The sequence below is a fragment of the Tursiops truncatus genome, chromosome 6, assembly GCF_011762595.2.
Source record: "Tursiops truncatus isolate mTurTru1 chromosome 6, mTurTru1.mat.Y, whole genome shotgun sequence".
NCBI lineage: Eukaryota > Metazoa > Chordata > Mammalia > Artiodactyla > Delphinidae > Tursiops > Tursiops truncatus.
Window position 1 is genome coordinate 49,979,251 of NC_047039.1, and position 16,050 is coordinate 49,995,300.

General features: G+C 39.9%; 1 protein-coding gene across 20 annotated transcripts in view; it reads left to right on the top strand.

Moving 5' to 3' along the window:
• Positions 1-16,050, top strand: part of BNC2 (basonuclin zinc finger protein 2) — a 428,775-nt gene that overhangs the window by 141,244 nt on the left and 271,481 nt on the right. For 3 of the 20 annotated variants that reach the window (XM_073806099.1, XM_033858072.2, XM_073806102.1), the window contains exon 1: positions 15,145-15,477. The exons of 16 other annotated variants lie outside the window; for them this stretch is intronic. In XM_073806099.1, coding sequence (XP_073662200.1) covers positions 15,475-15,477 — 3 coding nt within the window. In that variant the 5' untranslated portion in view covers positions 15,145-15,474. Of the gene's footprint in view, positions 1-15,144; positions 15,478-15,732; positions 15,968-16,050 lie in introns of those variants that run through there. One more of the 20 variants, XM_033858074.2, reaches the window with a different exon arrangement.

Here is a 16,050-nt window from a genome sequence, read left to right on the forward strand (position 1 = left end):
TTGAGAGGGGGATGCTTTAAGTCTGTTGTGCTGGCGGCCATTTACTTAATGACCTAAATACCTGAATACATGGTTAGGCTGTTCTTTCTTCATATTTCCGTTCCCAAAGACCTAATTTCTTACTTTATTTTCCTTTCCCCTCTTTTTTCTTTTTCTGGATTTCTCCTTACTTTCACTGGGTCTGTTTGCCCTAATATAAAGGAATTAAAAGGCAGTACCTCGCTCTGGCAGAGGGATGGGAAAGAGGTGCCACTCTCAGATGTGGTCCTCATTGTGGAGGTGCTGACAGGAGGACTGTCCCGAGTTCTGTTCTGTAAGGGTTCTCTAAGTCTGGGCTTGATAAAAATGTGTTACCAAGGGCCCAGGCTTATCATTCAAAGGCGCTGAAAGGCAGTTCAGTTGGATCCTTCACCGTGTAAGAAGGTACTTAGCTGAATAGAGATTTTGCTTTTCTCTTTTTCTTTTTTTTTTTAAGTAATTCTTGGCTTTATCATTTTGTGCGGTTAGACTTACGTCTGCGCAAGAGAGCATTTTGTTAGAAGGAAAACGCGTAAAGTTTTCCGTCGATAGGTTGAAGGTATGACTCTTTGAGACAAACTGAAGTTAATAAGAGTTAACTGGAACATTTAAAAAAGAAGTCGTGGCAGGACTGATATTAATGGGTGACATTAAAAATTGAAATTGAAAGCATGCAGTATACATAACACAATGAGGAGGATTCACTACTGTTCTGTATTTAATAAATTTTAACTCATTGTCCTACACAGCTGAGAGACTGTTAAAATGGACAAGATTAGAAAATATTATTCTACATGGGAAAGACACAGCTTCCAGTCCTGGACCTGCTGTGCTTTTGTGTGACTGTCATGAATTTTTCAACTTTATTAAGGTGTCTTTTAGTGGCTATTTGTTTTCTAGACAGTTCTTCAGGACTCATACTTGATGATCAGAGAGTACCTGAACGGGGAGTTTAAAAAGAAAAATTTCAGGATAATGAATATTTTACATGCCGAAAACAATTACTTTCAGCTGGCTTAACGTAATAACACAACTAATATTAAAATGAGAACGTTCATCACTAGGGTTTAAAAAAATTTTTTTTTCTTCCATTAAAATTTAAGCAAGAAAGATTTCATTGACTTAAATCATTAGGATGGCTATTTGGGGCACCTAATCAGGCATAGGTAAAGAAAACTGCCCACTCCTGTGCCCTCTGCCAGTGCTGGAGGGCAGTGGACATGACTGGGAGGCCACTTGCAAGAAATGGGACGGTAATTATACACTGAGCATATTTATGAAGTTGCCTTCTTGTTGACCTCGTGTCAGAACATAAGAGTCAGGTAGGTTATTTGTGGCTCTATCTAATATTGCTTTTCTTTTATTCTTTTTTTTTTTTTTTAGGTATAAATATTAGAGTACCAGAAAGAACCAAAACCAAAGCCCTGTTGTAGACTTTGTGGAAAGACTTACTGTCTTGCTATAGAAAAAATTTAAAACCCCACAATGTCACATGGTAGTGCCTTTGTATGTGGTGCACAGACAGGCAGGAAGTGTACACCTGTCCTTTGGTTGGTTGTAGGAATTAAGTGATTCATTTCTAGGTTTGTTGAGGTTTTGGCGTTGGCTGCCTCAAATGCAATGAGTGTATGGATAGCTCATCCTAAAAAGGAATTCCTCGTGTTAGGAATGTCATTTTAATGATTCCTTACTTTGTAGCCTTTTGGCTCCTTGAGGATAGCTTTTTGGGGAAGCTCAGTGTCATTCATTGGGAAATAGCTTGATTGAGTCTTACTTTGTGAATTGCCATTTTCAACCAGTGAAAAACTGCAGTTATCCTCAAATGAGTTAGAACTAAACTGAGATGGAGATACCAAGATTAGACTCTGACTCGAACTTCAAACATCTCATCATTTCCCTTCCCAACCACTTCTTTTTTGTTTTCTTGGACAACTTTAGAAAGTAACCGGGGACTGAATAAATCTTAAAATATCTTCCCAATCCTATTGTCTGTTAAACGGAGTTCCTTGTGAAAAAGAATTTTTCCATTTTGACTCTTCTTTTGACGTTTATTATAAATGAAGTAGGAAGGGATCGAGAGAGAAGTCCAACATCTGGGAGAGCTTGTTTCAGTAGCCAGCATGGGAGTCCGAACCCTGGCTTCATATAGGTAAGATGTGTTATGGGAATAAAAGCCTTGTGCATTTAATGAACCCCGCCTGCCTGTCAGCTTGGTTTTTCTTGCACCATTGTTGTTCACATAGGAAAAAAAGAGTCTTCACAGCCTGTGGTGAGATTAGAGTAATGAAAATGAAGTGTTAATCTGTCGATAGCTAGCACATCTCATATACTGCTTCCTGGGCCACATTCATGCTTGTATAATATATTCCAGGTTTTCTCATGACCAGAGAAGCTTGGATGCTCGTTATATTAAAAAAAAAAAAAAAACCCTTTTGGTTAAAAGAGAGAAGTGCTAATTTTTACTTGTGCAGATAACTATTTTTAATAACTTCTTTGTAAACCGACTGCTGCCTGCCTTCTTATTATGCTGATGACCCACTGTTCTTTGTGTGGTGGTATGCCTGTACTTTTGGTCTCTCTCTCTCTCTTTCTTTTTTTAAAACAAATGTAGAATGTTGAAATGAGCCTCGGTGTAAGCCTAGTTTGAGATACCCTTTCCTAGAAATCAGTGATTCATAGAAAGAAGTGAATGGAATACCTTCATCCCCATAGAATATAGATTAAAGAATATTAAGCATTCATTATCTCATGCTTTATTTTTTATCTTAACACAATAAAGTGCAAACAAAAATAAACAAATCAGGAGTCTTCTAGAACTGTTTTATGTATTTGCAGTCAGCTGCCATGTGAACCTGAGGAGAAAATTTTAAAACTTTGGTCATCATGGATGGGAATTAACTGTGGTTTTCCATAAAATTCCCCTTTCTAAAATGTTATAGTAGATGAATCAACATGAATGTGGTGGATTATATCAATACTTTTCCTAGAACTCTTGTTTTAATTTTTTACCATTTTACTCATTAGTCATTTGAGAAATTTAAAAATTTTTCTAAAGGGATGCTCTTAAAGAAGAAAGAGAATATGTTTAGTCTTAGATTGTACCAAGATGTTTTAAAGAAAATAATGTGAACCGTTACATGCATGCTGTCCCACGGGGTCATCTCTTTAAGAAGCACCTTAAGAGATGGTTTCAAAAGAAGTGTAAAAGGGGTGGGGAGAGGTAAATTAATAATTGAGTTCCAGGTGTCTGCTTCTAATTGCTCAAATTTCAAACATAAGGGATATTAAGGAAAAATGCTTCCCAAAAGGAGTATATCACACTGTTGTTCAGCTATCGGGCCTGAGACTATGGAACTCATACTTACGGCATTTTCTCTTTTCCTAGTCAACTGGGTGTTAAGGAATGCAGTATGATCATTATGATTTTGTGAACTGTTTACTTAAAGTTGTTCAAGTTGTTAAGAATCAAGAGATTTTGGGGATTAAAGTTTGATTGTGAAGTAAATTTGGCATGTGTTCAAGGGTTACTTTCTTAAGGTGAAACTGGAAGAAAAATGCCTCTCTGATAGGAAGGAAACACCTAATTAAAAATAATCTTTCAAGAATGTGGGCCAATGATGAAACATAATTTGCAAACACTCTCCTAAAGTTGATTTACATTTTTTTCTTTTTCATAAGTTGGAATATGGCTGGTCATAGCATATTTAGTGCATTCTGAACCATACGGTACAGCAGAGATAGCCTGTTGATATCCTTTGGTGAAGGGAAAGGATACTTTCCTCTGCTAAACAGGGTATTTCTAATTTGTTTGTAAACTCTGTTAATAGATAGAAGAACTATATTGTTGTGGTTAATTGGAAATAGTGAACTAGAAAAGACTTTCTCCTTGCACTTGCTTCCAGTTAAGAAAAAAAACAAATAGAAGTGCATGGTGACTTTGTCATAGACATCTGCTTTTAGGTAATAATCATTTTTAAAGAAATACGCCATGACTTTTGGGGTCATTTGAACCTGCAATAATGTCTATTTAATATAAGTATAAATGTCAGATTGTGGCATACATGTGGAGCCAGTAAAGATGAGTATTTGCTATGATAATATTCATGCATTCTAAATGTTGACTTTTAAAATTTACCTTGAAGATGTATTCTATTTTCACATTAGGGTCAGTTTTCACTTAAGTATATGATCGTTCAAGAAAGGAAGTGCAGAAGTGTTAACATGTGAAGGAACAAAATGGATGTAGATCTCAGTAATAGTTTGACCTGAGCACGTTTTCTGGGCTGCAGAGAAGAATGTGCTTGATTGAAAACTAGTGTAAATGTTTTGTTGAACCACTGTGTAAGACAAGATCATCAGTTTTGGATTTGCTTTACAAATTTTTTTAATTAGGAAAAGCAGTTTGCTTTGCACTTGATGTTTGATTGAACAACTATATTTTGAAGTAAAATCTACCCACTGTTTTACATTGTGTAAGCCCATGAAATAAGAAAGAGAAGACACCCTTCTCTTTTTCTTCCACAAACTCTGTAAACCCTCTTTGGAGTAGTATGGCATTTTAAAGATCAGGAGTTGCCCAAAAGGGCCATGAGGAAGTAAGGTAAACAAAGCAAGAGGTGTGAATCTGATGGGGACTGTGGTGGACCAGAAGGCTCTTGTGTCAACCACAGTGAGGTAGCAGCTCCCCAGCTCTAACCGGTTGTTGCCAGGTGGGAATGCAAGGCCCAATGCTGTGAGGTCTTCCTCATCTCTCTCTTTTTTTTTAAATGGGAAGTCAGAAATCTAGATTTTTATGTCAGAATCTCCTGATTTTTAAATCTTGGCAACCTTTTCAAATGTTTTTAAAAGTGTGTGGTCCAAACAAAACTCATCTGTAGGCTATATTCAGCCTACTGGCTGCCAGATAGAAACCTCTGTTTTAGGTAATATTTTCAAGGATGAAGATAATAGTTTCATTGCATGTGAGCGTTCATCTTGGGAATTCCCCACTGGGATGAGACCGAATTCTTCATTTTTTTTCACAATTTGAAAAAAGTTTAGGGCTTCCCTGGTGGCGCAGTGGTTGCGGGTCCGCCTGCCGATGCAGGGGATGCGGGTTCGTGCGCCGGTCCGGGAGGATCCCACGTGCCGCGGAGCAGCTGGGCCCGTGAGCCATGACCGCTGAGCCTGCGCGTCCGGAGCCTGTGCTCCGCAACGGGAGAGGCCGCAGCAGTGAGAGGCCCGCGTACCGGGGGAAAAAAAAAAAAAAAGTTTAGTAAATATATTTCTGGTGCTGAGAGTTTTGATGTATATAGCTTTTCTTTTTATGACCCACATATAAAGAAAAATCAAACATGAGCAAAACAAAAAATGGACAAAGACTTTTAATAAAGGTAGAAAAGTAAGAATTTTAGGATTCTAGGGAAGGAAGGGGAGATTTCTAAATTTGGAGAAGAATCCCATGATTTGCGTCAGTCACTGATGTATATATGAAAAGCTGAATTCAACTATAAAAGGCTTTTCATCTCACCTTTAAGCAGTGGATTCTTGGCCCTGAATCTTTGTGGGAATGCAGTAATTTACCAGGCAATTGATTATGATGTCACGGGGAAGAGATGGACCACAAGGCAAAACTTCCCCGTACTAATTCGTACAAGGCCAATATTGTATACGAGCTTCAAGAAAACATCATTTATGTTGTATAAGATGAGGTTTTCAGTGTCTTTCTAAATTTTTCAAAGGGGCTCTTTAAGAGAAATAATCTATTCATAATTGAAATTCTCTAGGCAAATCATATATCAACATTTTCAACAGAACAGGTAATTAATTGGTTTGAATTTCAAATTGAAGGTCATCCTGTTATTGATTTTTGTGGGAACAGGAAACAAGAACATCTTGTTAAAATGATCTGCAAACGGGGCCTCCGTGTGCCTAGGTTCTATCTAGGGTCTTGTTGAACAGCATTGCTGGACAGTGTCAGACACCAATCAGAAGGGAGTCATCACTGATGTCAACATTAACAGGCTGTTGGTTTGCTTCCAAAACAGCAGAGAAGAGCTGAGCTGGAGGAAAGACCAGAGAGTAACAGTTTGTTTTATATAGCAAGTCAGGTATTTCAACTCAAGTGACTGGTGCAGCTTGTTACAAAGCATGTGTATGTGTGTCAGAATGACGTTGGTGTGCCATGTGTAAGAAGTTCAGCATCAACACAGCTGGGACTTACCACTTTCAGAAGCCTTTCAACTGGGAATTAGATAAAATATCTTTAATAGAGGGGAGGGAAGCACTGCAGTTAAGAGGGTGGTGAAGAATGGAGGATAAAAGAATATACCCTTTTAGATGCTCTTCATTTTTATAAAATAACATTTGTGCTTTGTATTTGAGAAATAGTTTTATTGTTCCATGTGCCAGGCTATTTTAAAGCAGTAATTTCTCTCCCCGCTGTGTTTATACTTCTCGCGAATGGTGTAATGTGAGGGTAACATGTACTCGGTGGGTGGCAAACATGATGCCTTTCTAAACTGGAATAAGTATTTTAATTTGAGCTGTGCTAAACAAGTTGGAAACTTAATGCAGCTTCTTCTTAGGGTTCAAAGTAAAATTCTTAATAAAAAGGAGGGGGAGAGCCTTCCATTTTAAATACCCTGGAGCCGTTAATGCAGTTATTTCCAGGTCGACTTCTTTTTGTGTAGGCATGACAGTAGCACCAACCATCTGCGTTAAGCCTTAACATTCCACAGAGCCACTTTAAGTTTATTATGAGCTTCAAAGCCTGCTCATCCCTAAGAGAATATCAAGTTTAAGCATGTCACGTTGCCATAGTCACTGTTAACTTTCTTAAATCAAGAAGTGCCTTTCTTGAGTCAAAAAGGTTGACTTTGCTATAGGTGATCCAGTCTTTGGGTCCAGTGCAGTCATCTGTCTGATTGTTGCCCCCTTGAATTGTCAGTCCACCCTGTTAGCAGTGGTTGGAAAGTACCCCAGATAAGGCAGGACTCCGCACAATTTGTTTAAAGCTCTGAGACGATGTCAACATTCTTTTTCAACTTGATTCTTAGAGCTCAAGTCATTGATCCCGTTTTACCAATTCGCAGTTGGAATTTCATTACAGTTTTTAGAAATGTAGGGGAGGGTGGGAAAAGGTGTTGATGCTGTCCTAATACTTGGGAGTTTCTACACCACAGAAGGCTAGCGCTTTGGGAAAGAATATGGGGGCTGCCCAGCCTGATCTCACGGTGCTCAGCTTCTCTTCTGAGGGAAAGGAATTCCCCATTTCCTGAATGTGAAATGCCTACCCTTTTGGAGGCTCCTGGTCTTAGTTCCTACCTCAGTTAATAAACCACCCCTGTCTGTACCGTGTATCTCAGAGATGGAACTTGACGGACTAGTCAGCATTGCAAAGGTCACCCTAAAGCTGTTGGCAGAATACACTGCTCTTTGTTGCTCGGTGATTATAATGCTACTGTAGAAGTTAACTGGATGTATTCGACTGAGCTGCTTTTCCAGAACACCAAATTATTGACTTCTTTTAGATGCCTAATAGAATGCCCAATCACAAGCTGTCTCAAGTATATTTGAAAGACTTCTTAACTTGAAATATCAGTGCTTTGGCCACCAGAGGGATAATATATGCAGAGTGGGTGTCCATTGCCTTGTTTTGCTTCAGTGAAAATACTTCTAAATTATTCTCATCTTTTAGAGTTTTCATATTATCCAAAACGATAATGTTCCAACAAAGTAGAAGATCAGAGGTGGTCCAAAAAGTTTCCTTACATTACAGCTTGTCTTCTGTCAGTGTAGCAGTATTTAAAATCATGTTATGAATGGACTCTTTTTTAAGAAAAACCCTATAAAACTTCATTTCCTTTCATGTTATTTCCCATGAATATAAAATGTGGAAAGAGCTTTTTTTTGGCTTTAGCTTATAACTTTAAAGAGTGCAAAAGTGGGTTTCACCATATTTTTTTTAATGTAAATTTATTTATTTATTTATTTTTGGCTGCGTTGGGTCTTCGTTGCTGTGTGTGGACTTTCTCTAGTTGCGGCTAGCGGGGGCTTCTCTTGTCGCGGAGCATGGGCTCTAGGCGCGCGGGCTTCAGAAGTGGCTCGTGGGCTCTAGAGCGGGGGTTCAGTAGTTGTGGCACACGGGCTTAGTTGCTCCGCAGCATGTGGGATCTTCCCGGACCAGGGATTGAACCCATGTCCCCTGCATTGGCAGGCGGATTCTTAACCACTGTGCCACCAGGGAAGCCCCTCACCATATTTTTGTGTATTCAAATTTACTTCACAATTTTCTTACTGAAATATTACTTAAATTATATTCAGAATTATGAGGAATAACTAATAAATGATCAAGCTATTTATTTGAGGCAGGGGAACTGTACATGAGAGAGTTTTGTATTTTGCATGCTTACGTAGATTTTGTGGCACCGGTACAAGCTTGATATACCTTCTAGTGCACAGGTAGTATCTTGGCTTTAGCTCTCATTTAAAAAAGATGAGTAAAGATCCCAAGTACTAAGGTGTGAGTAACTAATTGTTTTCACTTGATGCATGTCCTTTGGACTGACTACTTTCCCAAATGTGTGATCTGCCACATATTCTTACTTCCTCTAGTTCTTTTTGGTCCTAATCAGATTGGTTTAGCAATTTAGGCATTTAAAATTACTTCCTCTTTGGTTTCAAAATGAGTAAGTGAAGACTCAGAGAAATCCCTTCAGTTTACCTTTTAGTATCTTTGAACAGAGCAAATTCTGACCTACCTTCCTTTCAGTTGTTTCTTTTTTGTTTGTTTATTATTTATTTATTTATTTATGGCTGCGTTGGGTCTTCGTTGCTGCGCGTGGGCTTTCTCTAGTTGCGGCACGTGGGGGCTACTCATCGTTGTGGTGCACGGGCTTCTCATTGCAGCGGCTTCTCTTGTTGCGGAGCACAGGCTCTAGGCACGCGGGCTTCAGTAGTTGTGGCACATGGGCTCAGTAGTTGTGGCTCTCGGGCTCTAGAGCACAGGCTCAGTAGTTGTGGCGCACGGGCTTAGTTGTTCTGCGGCATATGGGATCTTCCTGGACCAGGGCTCAAACCCGTGTCCCCTGCCTTGGCAGGTGGATTCTTAACCACTGTGCCACCCGGGAAGTCCTCAGTTGTTTCTTATTGAGCTAGATAAGCACATATTAAGCAGACTATGTTCCCTCTCTCTCCAAAATAACAGAATGAAATCAGTGTTCAAATAGCTTTTGTTGCAAACATTCAACAATCAAAGGGAACTAAACAAAATGATTTAAAATACAGTGATTAGCATTAAGTTCAGATTCTGAACAGTATTTGAAAGCAGAGTATAGTGACAGAGTTTTGTGTTGTAGGTTCTTAAGACCTAAACATTTGTTGAAAAGATCTTTTTCTTTAATCCAGGGGTTTGTTTCTCTTAGAATAATAATCATTTCATGCTGTTCCTTTTTTTTCTAGTTGACCCATTCTCCAGACCTTTAAAAAAAAACTTTTTAAGTCCATGTAAATTCCATTTTAATTAGACCAGTGCAATCTAGTACTGCAACTAGCCAGGAATGGAAGAAACATGTTGGCAGTTAATACAACCGAAATCAACCATAGCCAGATAATCCCCCTGATCTTTGTTCCCCACCTCCACAATTAAATGACCCTGTTGTTCTGGAGTTTCAACAAGACATTTAAGGTTCATTTAAAAAAAATGATCATCCTTTACAGGATTGTTTGCTCTTGCATTTCTCTTTCTTTCTTTCCCTTGCCACACAGCTGTCACTGGTATAGGAGAAAGATTGGGGGGAGGGGAAGAGGAGGAAGCCCTGTTCAAATCGTGTCACGTAGCACTAATTCATCTGCTCTCATTAGAGGGAGCGAGGGACAGCAGTGATGGCCAAGAGCTGCACTCCACACATGACACGCGAACAGTTTGGGGAATAGAAAATTGCTTTCTCAGGAAGCCCAGCCAATTAAGGACTTGACCATATTGAATGTCAAGTGTTAATTTAGGTTTTTCTTCATTTTCCCAGTAGTAATGCGGGTCCTGTGATGAGCAAATACATGTCAAGTAAAAGTTGATTGCATGAAGGACCCGGGTATTATATGTCACTGACAAGTCACAAATGTACTGAAGTCTTTTAACCCCTTAGGTGAGTGTGGTGGGGGAGGGGGAGGGGAGAATGGGATTAATGTTACCATAATGATAAGAATAGATAGTTTACATGGGGGTGGCATGGGTGGGACAGACAGTAATGGTAATTCATGCAAAAACCGGGGATAGGACAGATCCTACTCTCAGGGCATAGAGGCCCTTGAAATGCATACCATATGATTCTCTGCCATTGCATGGAATTCAGAATATATGGTCTGTCTCCTAAGATTATATGAAAAGGGAAAGTAATGTACTCTACGGTCTTTACCTAGGAAATTCCTTATTAATTTTCTCCTTTGGAAGAAATAAAACATTCAGTAAGTAATCACGCTATTTTGGACATTTTAATCCTTTGGCTCAGTGCAGCTGTAAAATTTCTGGTTATTTATAATTTCAGCTTCTAATCAGCTTCAGCTTCAAATATTCATTTTAAAAAGTAGCCGTGTAATAGAAAAGATGCAAAACGTGAGATGGAAAGAACGTTTATTTTCTGTCACGAGTTCTCTGGAAGGTGGTGTTTAGCCAATAGAAACAAGTAGGTCTGTCATTGTCTTTCATTTCTTTTAGTGCCCAGTTGTAGAAGGGAAGAGATTCAAGCTTCAGTGAGTGAGGTAACTTTGTGTTTTTGAAACTAAATGTTGCACGTTGCCCATCATGTATAGCATCTCATTTTCATTCATCAGCATTCATTTACATACGAATGTCCGGAAAATAAGAGAATGTTTCTGTTGCAGTTGTACGAGTAGCAAATAAAAATATCCCCACAGTTTAAAGCACTGCTGTGTGTAGTTTAAACAATCTTAAAGTGAAACTCAGAGCAGTTAAAATCTGGTCATTTTTTTGTTTTCTTTGTATGTAATAATCACTTTCCCCCTTCATATCTTTGAAGCTGTCACCTTAATTAAAACACTTTCTTGAAACTCTCTTCTGTTTATTCGACAGTTTTAACACACTTGCCTTTGTGTCTTGACAATGCTTGCACTCTGAAAACTTGAGTCTGATAACGCTTTAATTTTGGCAGCAAAAAATACTAAGAGTCTTTCTATCCCTCAGGTTAGGAGCTGTACTATCATTATATTAAAAGTTGGCTAAAGTTACATTAAGGAACAATTAGGAAACGACTACGAGAATCTGCTGTTTAATAAAATAGGTTTTTATGAAGAAAGAAACATTAGGCTCCCGAATGCTGGGATGTAATATATCAGTTCTTTAACATCTCCCTTCCCCTTCTCAGAACTAACCAAATAAAATAAACTTAGCCCTCCCTTCCCTTCCTATGTTGATAAGCTCTGTCTATGGGGCTCCGGTGGCATTGCGAGAGTACTGTCTAATTAGAGCCCAATTGTCAGCAGCTTCTCTTCCGCTGGGTGTGCCGAGAGACTTAAGTAAGTTTCCGTAAAGTAAATTCTGATGTTGGCAGCTCGGGGTTGCTGATTCAAGTTATTCCTTTTCTTCTGTGTCACTTTTGACGGATGGTACCTAATGCAATCAACCACAGGCCAAGCAAGCCTTGCCTTGCGTTGTGTTAGTAACTGGACCAGGAGATCCCCTCCTCCCTCGATCTCACCTTCAAATGCTCACTCCTTCCTGCCACCCCCACTGACACTTCAGCCCAAATCGGAAAGTGAAAAGAACCGCAGGGCTGCCCAGGACAGGCTCTTCTGAAACTTCATTTCCCAGTGGTGCAGCCAGAGCTGCCTCCCTTTGCGTGCCTTTTTGATAAATTTAAGAAGTCAAATCGCTGACACAGATAGATAATCCAAGTGTAGAGGGTGAAGAGTTATAAATTAACACATTATTCCCTCTTAATGTGAAATACTTGAGAATGCATTTTCTCGGTCCCCTGACATCTACCCAGTGAGGGCTCGCATTGTACTTTTCAAGTGGCATTGATTTGTTAAAGCGCTGAATTAGCATCTCCAGCCAGCTGCTTGATCCACTGTTGTGTCATGGGCCTCTGGTACCTCCTCTCTCCCCAGCCATCCGTTTTTTCCCTGCAGTTTCCCCTTTCTTCTCTCTCCCTTTCCATTTTGCTCCTCCCCGTCTCATTCTCTGTCTCTCTCGTCCTTTTCTTTCCTGTTGCTTGTGTTTCTTTCAGTCTGGTTTCATCCTACTGTCTCTCTTTCCTTTTTCTTCCTTCCATCTTCTATCCACACACTTCCTTTCCTGTCTCATCTTGTTGCCTCTGAGGGTTGCCCTCACTCAGGGTTCGAGTCTAACTGCGTGTGTGTGTGTGTGTGTGTGTGTGTGTGTGTGTGTGTGTGTGTGTGTGTGGTGGGGACGGGTCGGTGGCGGGGCAACTAGGGGTGGGTAGCTCCAAGTAGACTCTTGTTGTGAAGAACAGATTAACACGTGTTTGTTTGTGCTCATCTTAATAGGAGTTGGTGAGAAACATCTCACCTATTTTGCTTTCTAGAAGCTAAAAGGTAACTTACAAAACTTTAAAATTTGTATTTCTAAGTGCCATTTAACACAGTACTGTTTTCTTTTGGTTAAAGGAAAATGAAAATCACTCATGGTTATCACAGATTTGATCATACACATGTACCCTCTAAAATGTTTGTATTTCCGCAAAACTTTTGGATCTGTACAACTTTATGCAATTCAGTGAACTTATTGCTAGAACTTTCTTTTCTAGCAGGTTTTGGCTGATTCTGATTCTCCTTATTTGTACTGGTACAATTTCCTGTAAAAATATGACTTTCTCATGATGCATCACTGTACCATAGCAGTATTAAGATTATAAAATCGGTTGACAATTTTTTATTTAGAAATAAGGGATGGGTTATTGCTTATTTTTAGCAATGTGTCTCAAAGTTCCAGAGGTCTTCAGAGGAACCGCATCACGGTTGAGAGGTTTAACATGCCGCATGTGCACGATCACAGACCTTCATTCTTCTTTCTCTGAATATTGGGCCAAGATGCTCTGAGACCACTGTGTTGATTAATTTGATATAAGCAAAGAAGTGTATCTGTCTGAACTTAAATAGAAATTATCCTCTGTAATTTTAATCTCATTGCTTTAAGTGGTGCTGTCTGCAGTTTTACTACATTTCCCTCTAGTAACATAAAAATTGGAATTTGAATATACATTGGTAATAAGTTAGATTACTTGAAAAAATCAAACGTCTCTACTGTTGTTTCATATAGATTAAAATGGCAGTTTGATTTCAGCATTTACATTTTGAAATGGAAATATTTCACATAGGATTTGATAATCTTTGCTTCACTGTTGGCTTGATTTCCCACCCCCAGTTCCCTAAGTCAGGTATAATTCCTTTTTTTTTTTTTTTAAATTAATTGCTGTCCTCCTAGCTAGAATTAACATGGTTTGGGATTAGAATGACTCTTCAAGGCATGATAATTTCTGTTTAAAGGAAAGGAAAAAGAAGTCTTTTAACTGGGGCTTAAGACTAATTCCAGCTACTAAGGAGACAAAATTTATGCTAAAGGAGACAATTTGGCTTTATTTTCTATGTGCATGTTAACCTGATAGCGATCATCATTTTGGGTGTTCTCTTAGATGAAGTAAGGTGTTCTTCAATTGTTGCAGGAAGGGGATGTGGCCTCATTCTAGGAGATTAAAGCTGGAACATCTGCATTTTGCAGGGATAATCAGCTCACCTGGCTGTAGTTCAGGGTCAGGGCCAGAAGGAGGGACTTGCCACTTCTTAGAATGGCCTGTGACTAGAGTAGAGAGGATGAATTAGAAGACAAAATAGTAGGGCAAAGTTGAAAGTGAAAGTGCCCCATATGAAAATAGTTAATGATGAGAAAAGGAAAAAAAAAATCAGAAAAGTAGAAAAATCTGGAAGGCATACGTTAGTAGTGAGAGAGAAGTTGAGGATAAAGGGAGAAGGATGTTGGAGGGGCAAAATTATGGTATCTTGTAACTTCCAAAATTAATAAAAATCAATACTTTTGTGATCGGCTATTAAGGGCCAAATTGGCATCACAGCAGAGTTGAAAATTACTTTAAACAGTTAAAAACCTTTAATGTGATTTTCAATTTTTCATTTGTTGTACACATGTTTTTCCTTGTCCCTTAGTTTGTTGCTTCTGTTCCTTGGAAGGCAGACATCTCTGCACAAGTAATACATCAATACATCTAGGGTTTTTAAAAAAAAAACAACAAAAACCTAATTTATTCCTTGATTGTTGTGTGATAGTACTTTAACATGAAATGGTTAAGTGTGGATGTTTTAGAGTTCAACACCTTTGAGTTTTCCTCTAAAATTCTCCAGAGAAGTCAGAATAATTTCTGTTTTTGTATTTTGTAAGTCTAAATTAAATGTCACTTAAATGCGGAAGAACTGGCAGCTTTGATAAGTAGTCCCCAAAGCAAACCAGTTTGTCAGTAATCATAACCTAATTATGAATGCAAATGCAGAGTTTGTTTTTTAAAAAGTCTAAGACAAACAAAGGAAAAAGAGAAACAGACCCCTCTCCAGCACAAGGCAAAAGCCTCCCCACCTTCAACACGAGCCTTTCAATAGTAGCACTAATAATAAGAGAGAACCTCTGGCGTCGGCCCAAGTCCTGTCGAGAGGGAGCCGCCAATGGCCAGCGCAGTGTGTGGCTCTGCAGAAGTGCCAGAGTGACACACGCATCACAAGCCGGTCACAATGCAAGGGGTCAGGGGTCACGTTCAAGAGTAGGGTGTTGCTGGGCCCTGCCAAGGAAGCAGAGGTGGCCCCTCTGTGCTCAGTGTGTGGGTCTGTGTGCTCCTTTCCCGTCAAAGCTGGCCCGGGAGGGCCAAAAAAGCGGTTCCTTGGCAGGGTTTAATGGCAGGATGATGTAGTCTGTTGTGACTAGTGCATTCCTTTCAGGTTAAACTAGGGAAATGGCATTGTGTTAAAATTCCAAGTCGCATGAATGTTTTATTGCCACAGTGCATTTCGCCCTCTAGGGGAGTGTGTGTGGCGGCCCGCGAGGGCGGGGGCGGGGGGGCACTTAGAGACTCAGGAACTATCAGAAGAACACTTCCCTTGGAAAATTTTACCCACCAGCGTGAAGCTGATTTGCTGTGATGGTCACTTAGAAGGGTTTCGCTTTTTCCTAAACTGTGGCTGTTTAAAGTCTGGCCATCCGGACAATTACCAGCTGAAGAAAATACGGCAGGACACATGCAGAGAGGTTGGGAGATAGAGAGGAGGAATGCGCCAGAAAGGAGCTGAGCTGCCTTCTTGTGTAAACTGCCCGAGAGCAGTGAGGGGCCCCTCCCCGCCCGGTCCCTGTCCCCCCCTCCCTGGGCTGTGCTTTGCTGTCGGCCCGAAGGCCAGGAGTGATCTGTGACCCTTGCACCACTGACGGGGAGGCCACTGCAGCTCATGGTACCGTATGTTACCAGTACTACTCCCTCATTCCTTCTCACTGGCTGCTTTGGGGTGTGTGGGTTTTTTTTTTTTTTTTAAACCTTTTCTCTCATAACGGTTTATATTAGTCAGAGGGATACAATTTTGGAATGCAGAAGGTCCGAGAGTTTGAAACAAAACAGGATTAAGTATGGCACTGTTCTTCCCCCCTCCTTGGTGTTTAGAAGGGCGAAGCAGAACCATTCTAGTTCAGTTTCAGCCAAAGGTTTCCAGTGTGATTTAAAATCAGGAATTCTGGAAATAGGACAGTTTGAAAGATGCAGGTCATCTGGGCTGTGGATCTTGTAAAAGAGACTTTGTTGTGAAGCCTTGTGAGCATCTTTAGGGTTTGAGGACATTCTCAGGTTTTGCAGTTGTCTCAGATATAGCCATTTCGCAGATTGCCCTGACCCCTGTCCCTCTCCAGGGGAAACTCTAGCCTGCTCCTTCACTGTTCCACTTGTTTGAGGTATGGTTACTGAGGGTGTGTACGATTTGACTTGGGTTGTAATTGTGCATGTTACATGCAGCAATCAGGATGGCTTCATGATT